The following is a 19,343-nucleotide window of genomic DNA, read 5'->3' as shown; positions in this document are numbered from 1 at the left end:
AACACAGGCTTCTAGCGAGGGCAATTTTGGGGCTTCACCATGTTTCATTGAAATGTACAGCTGTGTGTCATCCGCATAGCAGTGAAAGTTAACATTATGTTTTCGAATAACATCCCCAAGAGGTAAAATATATAGTGAAAAACAATAGTGGTCCTAAAACGGAACCTTGAGGAACACCGAAATGTACAGTTGATTTGTCGGAGGACAGACCATTCACAGAGACAAACTGATATCTTTCCGACAGGTAAGATCTAAACCAGGCCAGAACTTGTCCGTGTAGACCAATTTGGGTTTCCAGTCTCTCCAAAAGAATGTGGTGATCGATGGTGTCAAAGGCAGCACTAAGGTCTAGTAGCACGAGGACAGATGCAGAGCCTCGGTCTGACGCCATTAAAAGGTCATTTACCACCTTCACAAGTGCAGTCTCAGTGCTATGATGGGGTCTAAAACCAGACTGAAGCATTTCGTACACATTGTTTGTCTTCAGAAAGGCAGTGAGTTGCTGCGCAACAGCTTTTTCTAAAATTTTTGAGAGGAATGGAAGATTCGATATAGGCCGATAGTTTTTTATATTTTCCGGGTCAAGGTTTGGCTTTTTCAAGAGAGGCTTTATCACTGCCACTTTTAGTGAGTTTGGTACACATCCGGTGGATAGAGAGCTGTTTATTATGTTCAACATAGGAGGGCCAAGCACAGGAAGCAGCTCCTTCAGCAGTTTAGTAGGAATAGGATCCAGTATGCAGCTTGAAGGTTTAGAGGCCATGATTATTTTCATCATTGTGTCAAGAGATATAGTACTAAAACACTTAAGTGTCTCTCCCGATCCCAGGCCCTCGCAGAGCTGTGCAGATCCAGGACAGCTAAGCCCTGGAGGAATACGCAGATTCAAAGAGGAGTCCGTAATTTGCTTTCTAATGGTCATGATCTTTTCCTCAAAGAAGTTCATGAATTTATTACTGCTGAAGTGAAAGCCATCCTCTCTTGGGGAATGCTGCTTTTTAGTTAGCTTTGCAACAGTATCAAAAAGAAATTTTGGATTATTCTTATTTTCCTCGATTAAGTTGGAAAAGTAGGATGATCGAGCAGCAGTGAGGGCTCTTCGGTACTGCACGGTACTGTCTTTCCAAGCTAGTCGGAAGACTTCCAGTTTGGTGTGGCGCCATTTCCGTTCCAATTTCCTGGAAGCTTGCTTCAAAGCTCGGGTATTTTCTGTATACCAGGGAGCTAGTTTCTTATGACAAATGTTTTTCGTTTTTAGGGGTGCAACTGCATCTAGGGTATTGCGCAAGGTTAAATTGAGTTCCTCAGTTAAGTGGTTAACTGATTTTTGTCCTCTGACGTCCTTGGGTAGGCAGAAGGAGTCTGGAAGGGCATCAAGGAATTTTTGTGTTGTCTGAGAATTTATAGCACGACTTTTGATGCTCCTTGGTTGGGGTCTGAGCAGATTATTTGTTGCGATTGCAAACGTAATAAAATGGTGGTCCGATAGTCCAGGATTTTGTGGAAAAACATTAAGATCTACAACATTTATTCCATGGGACAAAACTAGGTCCAGAGTATGACTGTGGCAGTGAGTAGGTCCAGAGACATGTTGGACAAAACCCACTGAGTCGATGATGGCTCCGAAAGACTTTTGGAGTGGGTCTGTGGACTTCTCCATGTGAATATTAAAATCACCAAAAATTAGAATATGATCTGCTATGACTACAAGGTCTGATAGGAATTCAGGAAACTCAGAGAGGAACGCTGTATATGGCCCAGGAGGCCTGTAAACAGTAGCTATAAAAAGTGATTGAGTAGGCTGCATAGATTTCATGACTAGAAGCTCAAAAGATGAAAACGACATTTTTTTTTTGTAAATTGAAATTTGCTATCGTAAATGTTAGCAACACCTCCGCCTTTGCGGGATGCACGGGGAATATGGTCACTAGTGTAACCAGGAGGTGAGGCCTCATTTAACACAGCAAATTCATCAGGCTTAAGCCATGTTTCAGTCAGGCCAATCACATCAAGATTATGATCAGTGATTAGTTCATTGACTATGACTGCCTTTGAAGTGAGGGATCTAACATTAAGTAACCCTATTTTGAGATGTGAGGTATCACGATCTCTTTCAATAATGGCAGGAATGGAGGAGGTCTTTATCCTAATAAGATTGCTAGGGTGAACACCGCCATGTTTAGTTTTGCCCAACCTAGGTCGAGGCACAGACACAGTCTCAATGGGTATGGCTGAGCTGACTACACTGACTATGCTATTGGCAGACTCCACTAAGCTGGCAGGTTGGCTAACAGCCTGCTGCCTGGCCTGCACCCTATTTCACTGTGGGGCTAGAGGAGTTAGAGCCCTATCTATGTTGGTAGATAAGAGGAGAGCACCCCTCCAGCTAGGATGGAGTCCGTCACTCCTCAGCAGGTCAGGCTTGGTCCTGTTTGTGGGTGAGTCCCAGAAAGAGGGCCAATTATCCACAAATGTTATCTTTTGGGAGGGGCAGAAAACAGTTTTCAACCAGCGATTGAGTGCTGAGACTCTGCTGTAGAGCTCGTCACTTCCCCTAACTGAACAGTATCAAAGTCACCAGATATTAGTAGCATAATAGTTAACTGAATTTTACTGCTGGCAATAAAAAGTGAATGTCATCATCTGTTGCTTCAACTAGGTGGCAACAAAATAGTTTTCTGATTGGTTGTATCTTAATCAAACTCCTCCCACTCGCTCATTCGCTTCTCTTCGCCTGGAACCATATGCCCAGCAGCTTGTAGGCACACGCGGAAAATACATAAAGCTTTAACCAAACAAAATATTTTTACATTTTATTGCTTGTTTACTTGACGATAACATTTTGTTTTGATTTGTGTTTGTGTAGGCTACACAGCCGGAAATTAACAAGTTCAACACGGCGCCACTATAACAATGTTTGCCCAACTTCATAACCATTATGAGGCATTTCTGAATGAAAATAACGTTGTGACAGATCTCCTAGTTATGATGGAGGAGAAAGCTGGGATACAGAGAACATACACCGCTTCAGACTCCAGTGATGTAAGGAATGGTTATGTTCTGTAATGTCCTAATCGTACTGGCACAGAGGCAAGTTGCAACCTTTCATATCTGACCTATGACCTTGCTAGGTCAGACATATCACCTGGAGGTTACTGTTATCCTCTGACTGATGTCCAGTCTAGTTTATTCAGGATTAGGTCTGGGAGATGCTGCAGTGCGGTACAGGACAGGTCCTGGTGGAGGCATTAGGAGGTTGTGTGTTTGTCTGAGCGTGTGACTTTGGAACTGTTGACCTCTGCCTCTGGCTGACCTGTCAGTGAACCGGAGGTATTCTAGACTGGGATGAAGGACTTCCATCTGTCTGTGTTGATTCCTGATGAATTCATGATGAATCTGTCTGTGTTGATTTTTGATGAATTCATTATGAATCTGTCTCAGTGCTGATTCCTGATGAATTGATGATGAATCTGTCTCAGTGTTGATTCCTGATGAATTCCTGATGAATCTGTCTCAGTGCTGATTCCTGATGAATTCCTGATGAATCTGGCTCAGTGCTGATTCCTGATGAATTCCTGATGAATCTGTCTCAGTGCTGCTTCCTGATGAATTCCTGATGAATCTGTCTCAGTGCTGATTCCTGATGAATTCATGATGAATCTGGCTCAGTGCTGATTCCTGATGAATTCCTGATGAATCTGTCTCAGTGCTGCTTCCTGATGAATTCATGATGAGTCTGGCGTATGACGTTGAACTTTTACCCTCTGCCAGTCTGTCGGATGTCCACTGGCCAACCTCCTCTGGTCTAGTTCTGGTGTGGTGTTAAGGATGGGGGAACATCTGGGGAGTGTACTGCTCTATTCTGGGAGAGGGACCATGCAAATCTTAGTTTCTGTTTCACAGGGCTCTCTCTCTGTCACACACACACATGCACTTACACACACTATACTGCTCCACAGAAGTGTTGGTCAGCTGTGTGTCTGGTTGATCTACCAAGCATTGAGGCATACCAACCTTTTTGCTTCACACATGATTTTATGTGGACATGATATGGATTATTCATCCTCAATAGGACTATTTTACCTGTATCTTTCTGATAAGGAGGATATTTGTAGCCATGGGAGGTAGGGAGGGTTATGAAACTAGTCTGTAACCATTATTTCTGTGAGTTAGTAAAGTGGTTAAACTTGGTGATGTCATATCACAAGACCCTTAGTTCTGTCTTCAGTGGACCAGTGATGTGTGTAATTTCATGCAGGAGGTTTTTGTACGGCTCTAAATCACTGTGTGAACAAACGTTCACTATTGGGATAGTGGAAACTCTTACAGTAGTAAACTGCTGCATCTTCAGCCTGGACTCCACTGATGGTCAGAGTGAAGTCACTCTCAGACCCACTGCCACTGAATCTAGCAGGAATCCCATCTAGCAGGTTCTTTGCGTATTTTATCAGGAGTTTGGGAGCTTCTCCAGGTCTCTGTTGATACCAGAACGCACCCTCACCTCCACTATCCCATTTGAACACTTTAGGGTTGGTTGTACAGGTCAGAGTGACGGGGTCTCCTGGAGAGAATGTCACTACAGGAGGCTGAGTCACAGTCACCTGACCTCTGGATCCTGAAGAAGAAAAATATAAATTGATCAACGAGTATAAATAAGAGATCATTTATATTTCATTATATAATGCCGGGACATTTATTAATTGAGAGCCATTTCAATGATTATACAAGGTACTCAACAATATGTCATTTTTCCATTGTAAGAGTTAGAAAACAACAGACCTTTGAGGCAGCAGCAGACCAGTGTCCAGATGAAGATGGTGATCAGAGTCATGGTTGTCGTGGTTTCTGTTGTGTTGAAGGAGCGCTCTCAGTCCTGCAGTCTGAAACTCCCAGGGCTATAAACACTCCCAGAGCACTGAAGCATGAGCTGCCAATGCAAAGCACCTTCTCTATGGAAATACCCTGCCTCAGGACAGATGATGAATCTGCAAATAATAATAATGTGAATTGCTTTATATTTCTGTTGTTGACAGTAAAATGGCATAATTGTCAATATTGATATTTGCCGCAAATGACAATGTCTCACTCTGCCCATATGCAATATGATAACATATGACATCATTGGATAAAAAAACATTTTGCAGTGAATTTGGGTGAAGAGACATTGAAGAGGCTCAAATCAGTGACTTCATTAATCAGAGTATGCTATAGGTACATAAAGTGCTTAATTATTGTGGTTGTCCCACCTAGCTATCTTAAGATGAATGCATAAAAATTCTCTGGATAAGAGTGTCTGGTAAATGACTCAAATGTAATGTAAATGTAAATGATAAAACATGCTAATTACTTGCTATAATATTTCCTATATTAAGAGATTCAAATACTGATACTGTAATTGTGTGTAAAGATGTGTAATGCTTTATGAGTATAGCAAAGTTCTACAAAGCTGTGTGGAGCTATATGAGTGGTTCTGTTAGTGCAGGGTGTGCTCACTCTTGTGTGAAGGAGGTTTTTGTATGGCATCTTAACTAGACTGTCTCATAGTGGTACACGTTCGGTGGAGGGACCAAACTGCTGCTGAAAAGTAAGTGTTCTTTAATTTACTACTTCTTACAAAACACTACAGAATATAGACATACTGAAGACCAGACATTTTAAGACTCAAACTCTGTAAAGGAAACCCCACTATTAGTATTTATTTTAGAATGGAGGGTTTAGAAAACTAGTAGCTACAGTCAGTGGGAGACTTTCAGTTACGCAGCCACACAACCTGACATTGAACAAATTATACAAAAGAAACAGATTTTTATTCAAAGCGCTTTAATTAGGTTAAGTTCCCTGCTATGACTAGTGAATTACACAGAGAATCTTATGAATATAACAGAACAAGTTCTGGTCCCTAGCAAACCTTGTTTTCTTGTCTGATATTATGGTAAAGTGGACCGACTTTAAAAGGGCAATCTGCGATTGCTACATCCATTTTGGAACTTGATAGATAATAATAGATATCGATTGATTCTTGAAGAATATAAATACATATTTTTTATATGCTTCATGAGCTTAGTTCAACTACCATACTCTTATCAGAACCCAAAATAGAATCATGCTTTACTCAATTGTTTGTGAACAATGTAATTTTAAACAAACACTATATAGCCTCAAATCATGGTTGAAGTGATATTTTTTATCTTATGAATGGTCAGTCCTTGCATCCATAGCTCTGTCTATGAATTTGAGAGAGGTTACATTTCTCAAGCTCCATCCCTCAGCTGTTTACCAAAAACACCGGTGGGGTTGGCTGCTTTGTTGTTGTTTGAACAGCAGATTGCCACTTTAGATGGCACAAACGCGTTAGTGAAGTATGGAACACGGAAGGTGCACCACAACGCACAGCAGAGTATTACGTTACTTCATATCTGCATTTAGCAGTGATATTGGGCGATAAGATTGCTTAATGAATGGGGTCCATGTACCTTTTACAGCAAAGATATTTCATAGGCTGAGCAAATGCATGACAAAAAAAAAAAGAGCAACGGTGATGTACTTTATTGTGCATTTATGTAATTGTTGTTGAGTTGGTTGGTGTTGTGTTCTCTGTGAACCTTAATAAGTTATGTATTTTATAGAGCACTCTATTTCTCTCTCCTATGGAATGTAACATTAAAACGTTCTCTCCTTTCCAGCTGGTCCTACTGTCAGTCCCACAGTGTCTCTGCTCCCCCCCTCCTCTGAGCAGCTCTCTGGGGGCTCTGCCACACTGGCCTGCCTGCTGACTGGCTACTCCCCTCAGGGGGCGCTGGTGAGCTGGGAGGTGGACGGGCTGGAGGTGAGCAAGGGGGTCGTGACCAGTCCAGAAGAAGAGAAGGAAGGCCTTTACAGACGCAGCAGCACCTTGACCCTGAGCAAGGCAGGCTGGGAGCAGGGAGAGCTCTACACCTGCAGGGTCTCCCACTTCCAACACACCCAGGCCTCCCCCCTTCGCAGGAGCCAGTGTCTGGGCTAGGGTCTACCGGAGGCCCACAACAGGAGCTCTGTCTGGGGAAGCAGGAGTAGACGAGGCTCTGGTCTGTGCTGGGGCCTGGTTGGAGCAGTAGTAGTGTGTTGGAATGTTAGAGTAGTGTCCTGAGTAAACTCTAGTACTGTTGGGGAGACCACATTCTGGGTAGTAATGTGTATTGTATAGAGTAGAGGAGACTTCTATGTGATCTGTACTCAGACTGTTACTGTGATGTTGCTATCTGCCTCAGTTCTAATAAAGTTTGATTTGGAAAATAACACGATGGATTAGTTGACTCATTTATTTACTGTGACAACGAATGGAAATGTAGCTACAGCTAGGTTGTAGTTTCTGTCATAACTATATTTCTCTTCCAAGTGTGAGTAAGATATGTCATCTGTCCTATAGAGACTGTTTGTTGTAGGTGTTCTGCTGGTCATGCTCAGTCTCCCTCTCTCTCTCTCTCTCTCTCTCTCTCTCTCTCTCTCTCTCTCTCTCTCTCTCTCTCTCTCTCTCTCTCTCTCTCTCTCTCTCTCTCTCTCTCTCTCTCTCTCTCTCTCTCTCTCTCTCTCTCTCTCTCTCTCTCTCTCTCGCTCTCTCTCTCTCTTTCTCTCTCTCTCTCTCTCTCTCTCTCTCTCTCTCTCTCTCTCTCTCTCTCTCTCTCTCTCTCTCTCTCTCTCTCTCTCTCTCTCTCTCTCTCTCTCTCTCTCTCTCTCTTTCTCTGACCCCCTGGGGACAGAGTTTCTCTATTCTAGGAGAAGCAAAACCATCCCACCATGATCATGCAAATCAGGGCTGCATTCAGTGAGGTGAAACGTTTCAAACGTTAAAGATAGAAATACAATGAATAGAGCTTGTTCTATTTGACAGATAATGATGTCTGTTCCATACAATTAATTTATATCTGAACATTCCAGAGATCAATGGTGTGGTAGTAAAGTGGTGGTTTCTATATGGAGGTGAAGTAATGGTTATGGTTGTGTAGAGGAGGTGGTTTGGTGAACTATGCTCCTGTCATGAGTAACCAGAGTAACTTTGTCCTGGTGTGGGACTGTCTAATGCTGTGTGTTTCATGTCAGAGTCTGTTGCTCCTCAACACCTGTAGTAGGTCCCAGCTGCAGCAGTACAGTCTCTGTTCAGTCTGACTGATGGAGGTTTTTGTACGACTCTAAATCACTGTGTGAAACGCTCCATATACACCCATACCATAGTAATCTCCTGCATCTTCAGCTTGGACACCAGTGATGGTAAGAGTGTACTCAGTACCTGATCTACTGCCACTGAATCTAGATGGTGTTCCAGACTGAAGTGTATTTACTCTATAGATGAGGAGTTTAGGAGCCTGTCCAGGTTTCAGCAGGTACCAGCTCATGTCATCATCAATACCAGTTGAACCTGCAACAGCACTGATAGACACTCTCTCCCAGACGAACAGACATTGATTAATTATCTTGATTCAGGATACGTTGTGCAGATGACTCTGAAATGGAAACAGTGGGAAATTAGCTTTGATTAGTCAAAATAATCAATATAAATGCATTTGAAACATGTTCATGTCCAAATATGTAGAAGCCCATTAAAACCTATTAAAACCAGTACGCTGAGCGTTTCTCACTTTGAGTCAGAAGAAACCCCACTGTGATCAGCAGTGGAATCAGTGATATCATCTTCGTCATCATCTTCATCATCTGTGGCTCTGAGAAGACTGAACAGACTGGACCCAACGATGATAACGCTGCAGTCTTAAAGTGTTAGGACCAGTAAGGCAAAACACCACTTTATTGGCAGACACACACCTGCTGTGTATAAGAAACAGAAAGCGGGAAAGAGAGATGAGACAGGGAGAAGTGAGAGAGAGAGAGAGAGATTGAGAGAGAGAGAGAGAGAGAGAGAGAGAGAGAGAGAGAGAGAGAGAGAGAGAGAGAGAGAGAGAGAGAGAGAGACAAAGAGAGAGACAAAGAGAGAGAGAGAGACAGATAGAGAGAGAGAGGAAAAGAGAGAGAAAGAGCGAGAGAGAGATAGAAAGAGAGAAAGAGAGAGAGAGAGAGAGAGAGAGAGAGAGAGAGAGAGAGAGAGAGAGAGAGAGAGAAAGAGAGAGAGACAGAAAGAGAGAGAGAGAAAGAGAGCGAAAGAGAGCGAGAGAGAGAGAGAGAGAGAGAAAGAGAGAGAAACATAAGGAGAAAGAAAGAATCAGATAGAGAGATACTTATATTACTATTATTTTGCTATTGTGAGTCATTCCAATCTAGGGGTCAACTATAGGAGGACAAATAAATTGTGTATTAAAGGGTAGGTTCACTCCCAAATAAAAAAGTGTGTCAGACATTATATTACATCCAAAGTGTGTTATGTCAAGCTGAGCCCAAATTTAATTTGATTTCAGGATGAACCTCCCACTGGTATGCTGTTTCTCTAATGTTAATAGCCGGGATCCAAGACTAGACCAATGGATAAAGGGGATGCTTACTGGAGCATTACTTTCTACAGTAAATTAATGGCTCATATATTTTCAGGGTAATGGCGCCCTCTTGTGCTAAAATTGTGTAATGCTGATGATCAGTTCAGACAGAGAATATATAGTTATTTATTAAACAGTGTCAGGGTCAGGCTGTTGGTGGAATTACAGACTGGGCCTGCAAACTGTTTATTGCATTATTAATAGGTGTGCAATGACAGAAAAGTATCAACGTCACCAGCTATTGGTAGCATACTGGTTAACTGAATTTGACTGCTAGCAATAAAAAGTGAATTTCATCACTTGTTGCTTTAACTAGTGGGGTGTACACATGCTGTCAGAGTTATCGAAAGTTAGATGTTCTGACAGGGAAGTTTCACTTGGACGGACATGAACCATACAGACAGATAGAGGACTTATCTTTATATTTGTACCATTACAGCATATGTGACAGCATGGGCAGTGCCATTCAGGCTACAACCCATAGGAATTGCCACCATGTTGACTACTTTGGCTACATTAAAATGGCGGAAGCATGGTGGAAACCCTCCATGGCGCTGCCCATGCTAAAATGTTATTTTAGCCACTAGAGACCTCTATCATTCTCTATGACATGAACCTTCTTATGAAGGGATAAAGGTTCACCATTTTGGTCAGGGAGTTGGTCAACCATGGCTTGCCAGTGTTGTGATAAGATATTGTGTAAAATAATGAATTTGTAGAATTTATCTGCACTGTATTTTTGTTAGCTAGCTAGCCAGACAGTTTTAGAGGAATGATTGCATTAATTGTTCAAATTAATTGCCAATATGCCCACATAAAATTTTAACAATCAAGTCAATCCACAGCCATACACCGGCTGAAATCAGTTGATGATAGGACAGACAAGATGTAAATGCAACAAGTACTGATATTGTATTATATAATATCACTCACAGTTTTCCAAGAAAACAACAATTTAGACGTATATTGTATTGTTTACACATATTTTAGAGGCTACTTATACAGAAAATTGGTATAAAACCCAAATAAACTGTATTTATGATTATATGACAATATTTTAGGTTGACAGTAATTCTATTACACAATTTCTGATATATCACATGCCTTACTTTTATTTTCCTGCATAAGTAAAACCAGGATTATGCCTCTACTACCATTCATTCCAATTAGACTGGTTTGGATGTCTCTCTGACCACAATGGCTGCCATTTTCATCCCATTCTGGAACTTGGAGGGTTTTTGACATAGCCCCTCTAGTAATTTAATAGGATCTCCATGGCTAGGTTGAAGATGGGACGTTTAATACAATGAAGTAATTCCATGCGGAAGCGTTAGAAAATAAACAAATTCATGTGACCAGCTCCATTGATAACTACTAGCGCCGTTGCTAACTAGCAATGCTGGTCCCATGAATTACAAACAGCTGTGGGATATTAGTATCCTCTTGTCTTAACCTGTATATTTTGAACTAAGCTCTATGGTCGCCCCACCCTCCTCAGATAGGATATAAACACATCATAAACCATTGCTAACATGTTTAGAATGAGAGGAAATTAGCTTTAAAAATGCAAAATTTTATCAGCCTCATTGCAAAATCTGTAGAATAGCAAATTTTCTCTCTGCCCCATGGCAATACAGTGCCTTGCAAAAGTATTCAGAACGTTTGGATTTCTTCACATTTTATTGTACTACAAAGTGGGATTAAAATTGATTTAATTGCTATTTTTTGTCTACAATCTACACAAAATACTCTGTAATGGTAAAGTGCAAGAAAAATGTAATATTTTTTAAAGATTAATAGAAATGTAATAACTAAAATATAGTTGTTGTATAAGTATCCAGCTCCCTGAATCAATACATGTTAGGAACACCTTTGGCATCGATTACAGCTGTGAGTCTTCTTGGGTAAGTCTCTAAGAGCTTTCCACACCTGCATTGTGCAATATTTGCCCATTACTCTTTTCAAAATTCTTCAAGTTCTGTCAATATGTTGGGGATCATGGCTATACAGCAATTTTCAAAACTTGCCATAGATTTTCATGCAGATTTAAGTTAAAACTGTAACTTGGCCATTCAGGAACATTCATTGTCTTCTTGGTAAGCAACTCCAGTGTAGATTTGGCCTTGTGTTGTAGGTTATTGTCCTGCTGAAAGGTGAATTCATCTCCCAGTTGCTGGAGCAGGTTTTCCTCTAGCATTTTACCTGTGCTTAGCTCCATTCCTTTTCTTTTTATCCTGAAAAACTGTCACAAGAATTTCTATCTCTAATTAATCAAATTTAATGCTCTGAATAATTCCCAGAGGGCGTAAGGTTTAATCATGAATTAAACAAATGTCCACAACCGGCAAGAATGATCTGTATGTTTAATCATGGAGAGCTCTGTCGCCAAAAAATACATATACAGCTTTTATACCCCTTGACACACAAAGGCACTTTGCTCCGCCCACCTTCAGGAGGCTTTTTAAACAGTTTCTCAGTCCCCTTCACCCTGGAATGTTTTCTCAGCAGTTTCTAACTCCCCCCCCTCTGTTAGTGGGTTGACACTACATTATAACTCTAACACTGTTCACACATTTATACTGTATTTGGGGTGAAATCCTTTAGTCATTATTCTTAAAATACAAATTAATCTATCAATCCACCCCTTTGACTAAATGTTTTCACACTCAGGATAAATGTATTTACAAGCATGATTAATCTCAGAGATTAGTTCTATTTATCTACTTCCAATCATAGGTCTTCTTTTTAAGACTTTCCCTATGACCTTCATACGTCAGAACCAATAAACGTTTCATCCAATTACGGTCTTTCAGGGTCAAAGTCCTCGTTATCCCCCAAGCCTGGAGGATCGTATTTCCCACTCTCCTGGTCAGAGTCCGGAGTCGGTCCATCTCTCATCATTTGGTGAGATACTGCATTCACCAACGCCTTACTCACCAATCCTCGGACACAGGGAACAAAACAACAACCACATAATACAAGAATACCCATACAAACGCTGACCGCCCCTAAGATGGTGGCTCCTATGGTTTTCCATTTACCAAACATTTAATCAAACCACCCTATCCACGATGTATTAACTTCTGAGTTCTCAGCTCATTCTTCACTTAGTGCAGTTAATTCTGAAAGAGCTCTGGTGACTGTCCCATCCGGTGTGGTGTTGTTAGGGATAAATGTGCAACAATGGTTTATCATTCTATAGACACCGCCCCTTTCTGCCTGATCTAGAGCCAACCTCTTTTACTAAGTCATGAGTGGGATGGCGGATAATTGTTCAGAGATCCCTTTTACTGCATCCCTAGTCTAGCCAATAAATCGTTGTTGGTCGTAATAGATATAATTAATCCAATTCACAATTTTGTTTATTATCACCCACCAAAAGAACGTGGTAGTAAATCTTTCCCCTAATTCTTTCATAGCTTGGTATCCATCCGGTACCCCCCTTGGTATCCCAATCGCATCCATCTAAATAGGGCTATTCTCCTTCTTGTTAAAACTCCTCCTACGTCTGTTTAACCCTTTCCTTGGTTCCTGGTGACTAATTCTAACTAGCTGAATCAGTAGAACCAGGGCGCACGTATCTAGCCACCCTTTTGGTATTCTCTGCCTTATACTGCCTTTACTGGCACACGCCTACCACACATCGGTTACAGGGGCTGTAAGGTTCAGAATTCTCTCCTGTGCTTCTGAACTGAAGTCAATCACATTACTACCAACTCCAATTGATAATTGGTGATGTCTTTGTTTCTCTTTACCCCCATCTGGATGTTCAGTCCCGCCCGGTCTCATATCCCCGTCCCCAAGTGTTTTTAAACACTTGAGTCTAGGAACAATCCGCCGTGGGGGCCGAACACAAATATAATGGGATTTTATAATCCCAAATTGCTTATTGACATGCACCCCACCCATTGGCTACGTCCCTAACCTTTATTTTGAATCCTACAGTCTGCCCTTCTCTGACTCCCATTTTGTAGGCCACTCGTCCTTGACGGTCAGTATGTCGGGTCGCTTCTCTTCTCTTTTACTTCTTAACAATGGTAAGGGCATAGCGTAATTGGTGGTGGATCTTGACATATCAAGACCATTGCCGAGACTATGATGCAGCTCAAGTCACCCCTATTCCCAAAAACCGCCAACCCTCTCCTGTCCTCAGTCTTTCTGCTTGGTACTACCCCATACTCACACCCTGAGAACACACTACAGTGATGATAGGTCGGGGTAGGAGATCTTCGTTAACAGAGGTGATCCCCAGACCCTAGTTCTTCTCTCTAACTCTGCATGTGTTCAGTGGTGCTTGTATGTGTTCTTACCTTTTTGCAGTGGGTAACGTGGACCCAGGTTGCTCTTTCTGCTATTCTAATGGCAAAGGCAGTGACCAATATAACCTGATAGGGCCCTTCCCAACAGGCCTGCTTCCAGTCTTTCTTCTTTAGGGACTGGATGCTCACCAGTCACCTGGTTAGATAGAGTGGGTCACAAAACCTCTGACATACCGGTGTGGTTAATAAACTATCTTCCCACGTTTTCTGCTAGGGTGCTCTTAATTTCTATTTCTGCCTGCTCCGGTCCTCCTAACTCGGGCATTCTGTATGGTCTACCAAATCCCTTCTCCAATGGCAATAACCCTTCTTCATCTGGAGTTCTCCTGATCGTCATTAATACTATCGGTAGACCTTGTACCCCATTTCTTCCTGCTCTCCTGTGTGTTTTCCTTAACCCCTCTCTAATCATACCATTCACATCAGTATTCTCTTTCTAGACTGTATCTAGAATATTATTAGTATTTTGTCCTCTCCTTCGTATAGATTTATTATTTAATCCTACCATCTACTATCATCCCCCTTTTGATTTAGGTTTAGATTTTTAGTTATTTAGCAGACGCTCTTATCCAGAGCGACTTACAGGAGCAATTAGGGTTAAGTGCCTTGCTCAAGGGCACATCGACAGATTTTTCACCTAGTCGGCTCGGGATTAGAACCAGCGACCTTTCGGTTACCGGCACAATGCTCTTACCCACTAAGCTACCTGCCGCCCTACCTGGTTCTGCTCATGTGTCAATATTACCACCTACCTAAACAATCACTTAGGTAATATTGGTAATTTATCATCCAATTGCCATCCCTTATTTATTTTTGAGACTGTCCCTTGCTTCTTTATTGCTCTTCCCACTTCCTTTGTCTTTTATGGCGGCTAAATTCGACTTTCATTCAGTTCAGAATCAATAGTAATCCAATCAATCAATCCCTTATCTTGTAAAAACACTAATGTTTAGTTCAAACTCTGTTCTACCCCGGCTCTCCCGGGCTTGACCTGAAGACTGATGGTTGGACATGACAGGTCCGTACTTAAATCTTTCAAACCTAACACAAACCCCACTTCATGCTGTAATCAATCAAGAAGATAGCAAAGGAGAGACAAAGGTTTTAGCCTGAACTCTGCTCAACCCTGGCAGCTTTTTCCTCTCTGTTTGAGGAGAGAAGCAAAAGGCTCCCTTCTGCTTTCATTCACTGATAACGTAGGACAGCCTAGGTCACCTTTCACTTCACCCACACACTGAAATAACCCAACTAAGTCTTCCGCCTAGCAACAAATAATTAAAAAACTCTATGTTCGTGATTAACCCAGTTATATCTAATAGTCCACAAAAAAAACCCATCACCATGTTTCTTCTAAATATTTCTGGACTGCTAGTCCCTATCCTAAATTCTCCTATCCAGCTTCCTATTATTACTATCTTCCTGATCTCATTACTAAATCAATGATCTAAGTAATAGCTGTTTCGCATTAGATTGTGCCTTCCTCTGATTACTGCAGCTCATTGCATTAATTTAGTTTCAAATACCAACTTGTTGTTTATTAAAGCATAATAAAAATGAAATTTAAATGACAATATTTGATAATATCTCAACTTACTTCTTTCCCGTAAAAGTAATCCAAGATTAGTACAATTGACTAGCAACAGGTATCCCTCATTCAGGGAAAGCTCTCTCCCTCTTCTGTTATTTTATGGTTCACATCCTATTATTACCAAATTATAATCTTCTTCACACTTTTCACAGCACTATAAATTACCCTCAACTTGATAAAATAAACCATCCCAAAGTCCTCCTCTCATGCCCCCAGAACCACCAGTGTGGATGACCAATCAACACCAGAAAGTCAAAACAGAGCCCAGAGGCCATTGAAATCACCCAACAAACCGTTCCATCCCACAGCATAGTAAACACCAAGTCCTCATGACATCCACTCCCACAAGAAATCATGCACACTCCAAACTCAGTCAAAAACCGAAAAACTCCATAAAATGCACAGTGTGTGCTCCTTTAAGACCCATCACCTATGAACTGTTGAAACCTAAATTCAACATAACAACCCCCTTTATAAACATCCTACTAGGTGTGTTGTTTTTTATTTGAAAAACCCAATTGAAAAACAACAACCAAAAATAGCCAGGCCCCACTTAATTTGGTAGCTCCCTTTTACGACCTAAATACTGCCTAACTTCACTACTGCTCCCCCCTAGCCCTGGGCAACATTCCAATGAGATGAGCTAATCTCTTTCTCCTGGTTATACATTTTGTTAACCTTCAATTACCATCAATAATCTAAAGATGGTAAGTACACACAAAACATGATACAGATATCCCCAGTCCTAACTCATCAATACTCGTTTGTATCAATCTAATTCCTCATAACTAATCTCACAATGATTATTGAACCCCTAAATCTGCTCCATGTGATCTCATCTCAAATGATCCATTATCAATTATTTGATCAACCCCATAGGAAAATCTGTCTCCCCTTCTATTGTCCCTGTCGTCCCTGTAAATGTCATATTTCATTCATTAGCCAATACAATCACATACTCTGTGTAAGTAAGACATTATATTTTATCCCAGGCATCCCCTTAACATAATGCTATAGGAGACTTCCATCAATCCTGGAAGACACTATATAATACCACGTTTCATTAAGTTCACTACACCTCTTAATATAAACCTATAACCCCTTTCTATTAATTTAATCCTCTCAACCTGTTGTATTGAGGTTATAAAATATAAACCTATTGTTTAATAACTTCATAACTCAGAAAAACCGTTTATTTAATCCATCATCTTAATAGTAAAAACGATATCCCATTGTTCACGTAACGAAACCAAATTATCGTTTTAGAATTCACCACTTATTTTCATACCCCACTGATGTTACCCAACCTATACAATAAAGTAATAACCATTAGACTTTGTCAAAGAAATGCTTTCCATTCAACTATTCAACCTTCTGCTCGATACAGTCAAGCAAGTACAACTCTTTTACCCGGGAACTAGAACCATAAATTATTTTCCTTTGTCCTCAACTTAAATAATTTTCACAGCTGTATCACAATTTCAGTTCGCTATTCAATTTCTTTAACTGTTCCCCCTGATTAGGCCCTAATTAAAACAAATACTTGCTATTGTTGATAAGCATACATTTAATTATATTATTATCATTTGAACTACTTACTGTCTCTCACCCCTTTCCCCTTCTCCTTCCTACACTACGGGGGAAGCGCGGGGACCTTGTAACATATTTTCATAGACCTTTCTAGAATACTTCTACTTCAGCTATCTAATTCAACCTTTCACATTTCTCAATCCACGTAGTAATCTAGGTCCATAGCCCCAATGCGAAAGCTTTACCCACTGTCCCTACCTGGGTTCGAACCAGGGACCCTCTACATACATTGCCAGTCACTCCACAAAATCCGCGATCCTTTCAAAGCAACTACTTCCAGTTCATAGAGCAAGTGACGTCACCAAATGAAAACTGCACTAGCTCTCACCTCATTCAGCAACACAAAAACTCTCTCTCCCTGCACCTATTCCCTATTGAATAAGTAAGTCTTTCTATTTAACCCAAACCACGCTACAAATCTTCCATTCAACATCACCAAACCAAATACTCAGTAGTATCCGGTTACCACCCATACCAGCCGTTGAATTCACTCATACATACAGATTTCACCTTATGCCATTGAAATGCCCAATAAACAATAGTAGTTAAATGGAACCCTCTATTGGCTCTCTACTATATTATACCTTACTTCCATAACCACATTAGTTATGGTCCGATTACCCATTAAACCATATCACATAATCAAACAACGGCACAACCTTAAACCCATATGGGGCGGCAGGTAGCTTAGTGACTAAGAGCGCCATGCCAGCAACCGAGAGGTCGCCAGTTCCAATCCCCGAGCCGACCAGGTGAAAAATCTGTCGATGTGCCCCTGAGCAAGGCACCTAACCCCAATTGCTCCTGCAAGTTGCTCTGGACAAGAGCATCTGCTAAATGACCGTAAATGTAAATATTCTCTACTTTCTCACCCATGACGTACGTCTATGTTTGGGTGAGAAAGTTCATACATATCGTTAGAATTGTATAGGTACCTCTCAAATAATCGCCTCGTGGTGTTTTTAACCAATTCTTAATTGACACAAATCACTTCTTCAAACATTTTACCCGTGGAACCAAAAAATAGACTGTCATTTCCCGGACACTGCCCTTTCCTTTATCTCTGCAGTCGCGATGGTTATGACCTGTTTTGTTATAGTATTTACACGGGGCCTTACACTCTCTGGCAAAATAACCCTCCTTGTTACAGTTAAAGCACTTCCTCTTATTTCCTCCCCTATTCTGCCTCCCTGATTTATTATAGCTATCTAATCTCTTCAACTCTGTGTTTAAATTCTCTAGTCTTTCCTGACTCTCCAAAAGCCATACTCTCGCTGTGTCTAGCCCCTCCCCTCGCTGTTTCTTCAAATCCGTTCCGCAATTTACATGCATCTGCCTAATCATAGCCTCTAATTTCTCTACATCGAGATGCCCAATAAATCCATACCTCTTCTCCCAAATGGATCCATAATACATATTTCTTTGATCCCTTCCTAACATATATATCTTTCATTCCCCGTTAATTCTCGGACCTCTTTAGAATATTTATTTCCCATGGTAGAAAAATAAGAAATCCCCCCCGTTTAGTAAGAATTATTTTCTTTGGGACTTATTATTTGGTGCGACTTTTGAGCAAATGTTGTGATCTGCTTTTGTAATAAACCATTTAAATTATTCAACCTGTAACCTGAGTTTTTTAAGATTCCAGTTTCATGAAACGGATGGGACAACCATTTTTTTCTCACGCGACCTATTTTAGTCCCTTCCTTGAAACAATTATCACGTATTTCGATGGATCATTAGGTCTCACACGTGTACAGCCTTATACGATTTTTTGCTAACACTATCCGTAACCCAGAGTTCGTAACTGCTCCAGTTCTATGAAATAGACAGAGTTAGAGCAAATCCTCAGTTGTTTATGACTCTTGACTTGTTTAATGTATCTATCTCACACAATGATAATTATCTCCCTTCCTGTTTATATTGTAAACACTGTACCCCGTACAATCTCAATATTAACTAGTTTATTTTGGTTATGGCCATTTACCTTGAGTCATTTCAGACCCCCTTCCTTCCTTTTAATTATCCTATGAGATTTTGGTAACTATTCTCTGCCCTTCACAATAATTACTATTCTCATACAAGTTCAAAAGATTTCACCAAAATCCATGAATAAATATTACTGACCTTCTCCTTGCAGTTGGGATTTAAATGCTTTTTCAGATCTCGTCAACATCTTTATCGTTCATAAGATTCATCACCGGCCTGTTTATAACCTTAACGTCGAAGGCCAGGTCTATTCTATACGGATGCTATCATCCGCCCGTGCACGGTTTTCGGTGTCCTCAGAACGATAAAGACGTATTTTGAGCTCCGCTCGAAGGACCATTTGTCACGAGAATTTCTATCTCTAATTAATCAAACTTAATGCTCTGAATAATTCCAAGAGGA

General features: G+C 40.9%; 1 long non-coding RNA gene and 1 gene segment (V, D, J or C); one reads left to right on the top strand and one right to left on the bottom strand.

Moving 5' to 3' along the window:
- Positions 1–4,255: 4,255 nt before the first annotated feature.
- LOC121587419 lies at positions 4,256–4,888 on the bottom strand. The segment is given in 2 exon segments: positions 4,256–4,615; positions 4,780–4,888. Coding segments are annotated over 2 exon segments (387 nt in total).
- Positions 4,889–5,293: 405 nt separating this feature from the next.
- On the top strand, positions 5,294–7,275 carry LOC121587421. Its single transcript, XR_006004066.2, has 2 exons — positions 5,294–5,584; positions 6,684–7,275. It is a non-coding gene; the product is annotated as an uncharacterized LOC121587421 (long non-coding RNA).
- The last annotated feature ends 12,068 nt before the right edge of the window (positions 7,276–19,343 follow it).

Source organism: Coregonus clupeaformis, unplaced genomic scaffold, assembly GCF_020615455.1.
Source record: "Coregonus clupeaformis isolate EN_2021a unplaced genomic scaffold, ASM2061545v1 scaf0839, whole genome shotgun sequence".
Classification (NCBI taxonomy): domain Eukaryota; kingdom Metazoa; phylum Chordata; class Actinopteri; order Salmoniformes; family Salmonidae; genus Coregonus; species Coregonus clupeaformis.
The sequence above is the reverse complement of the archived record's forward strand: the minus strand, read 5'-3'. Positions and strand labels throughout refer to the sequence as shown.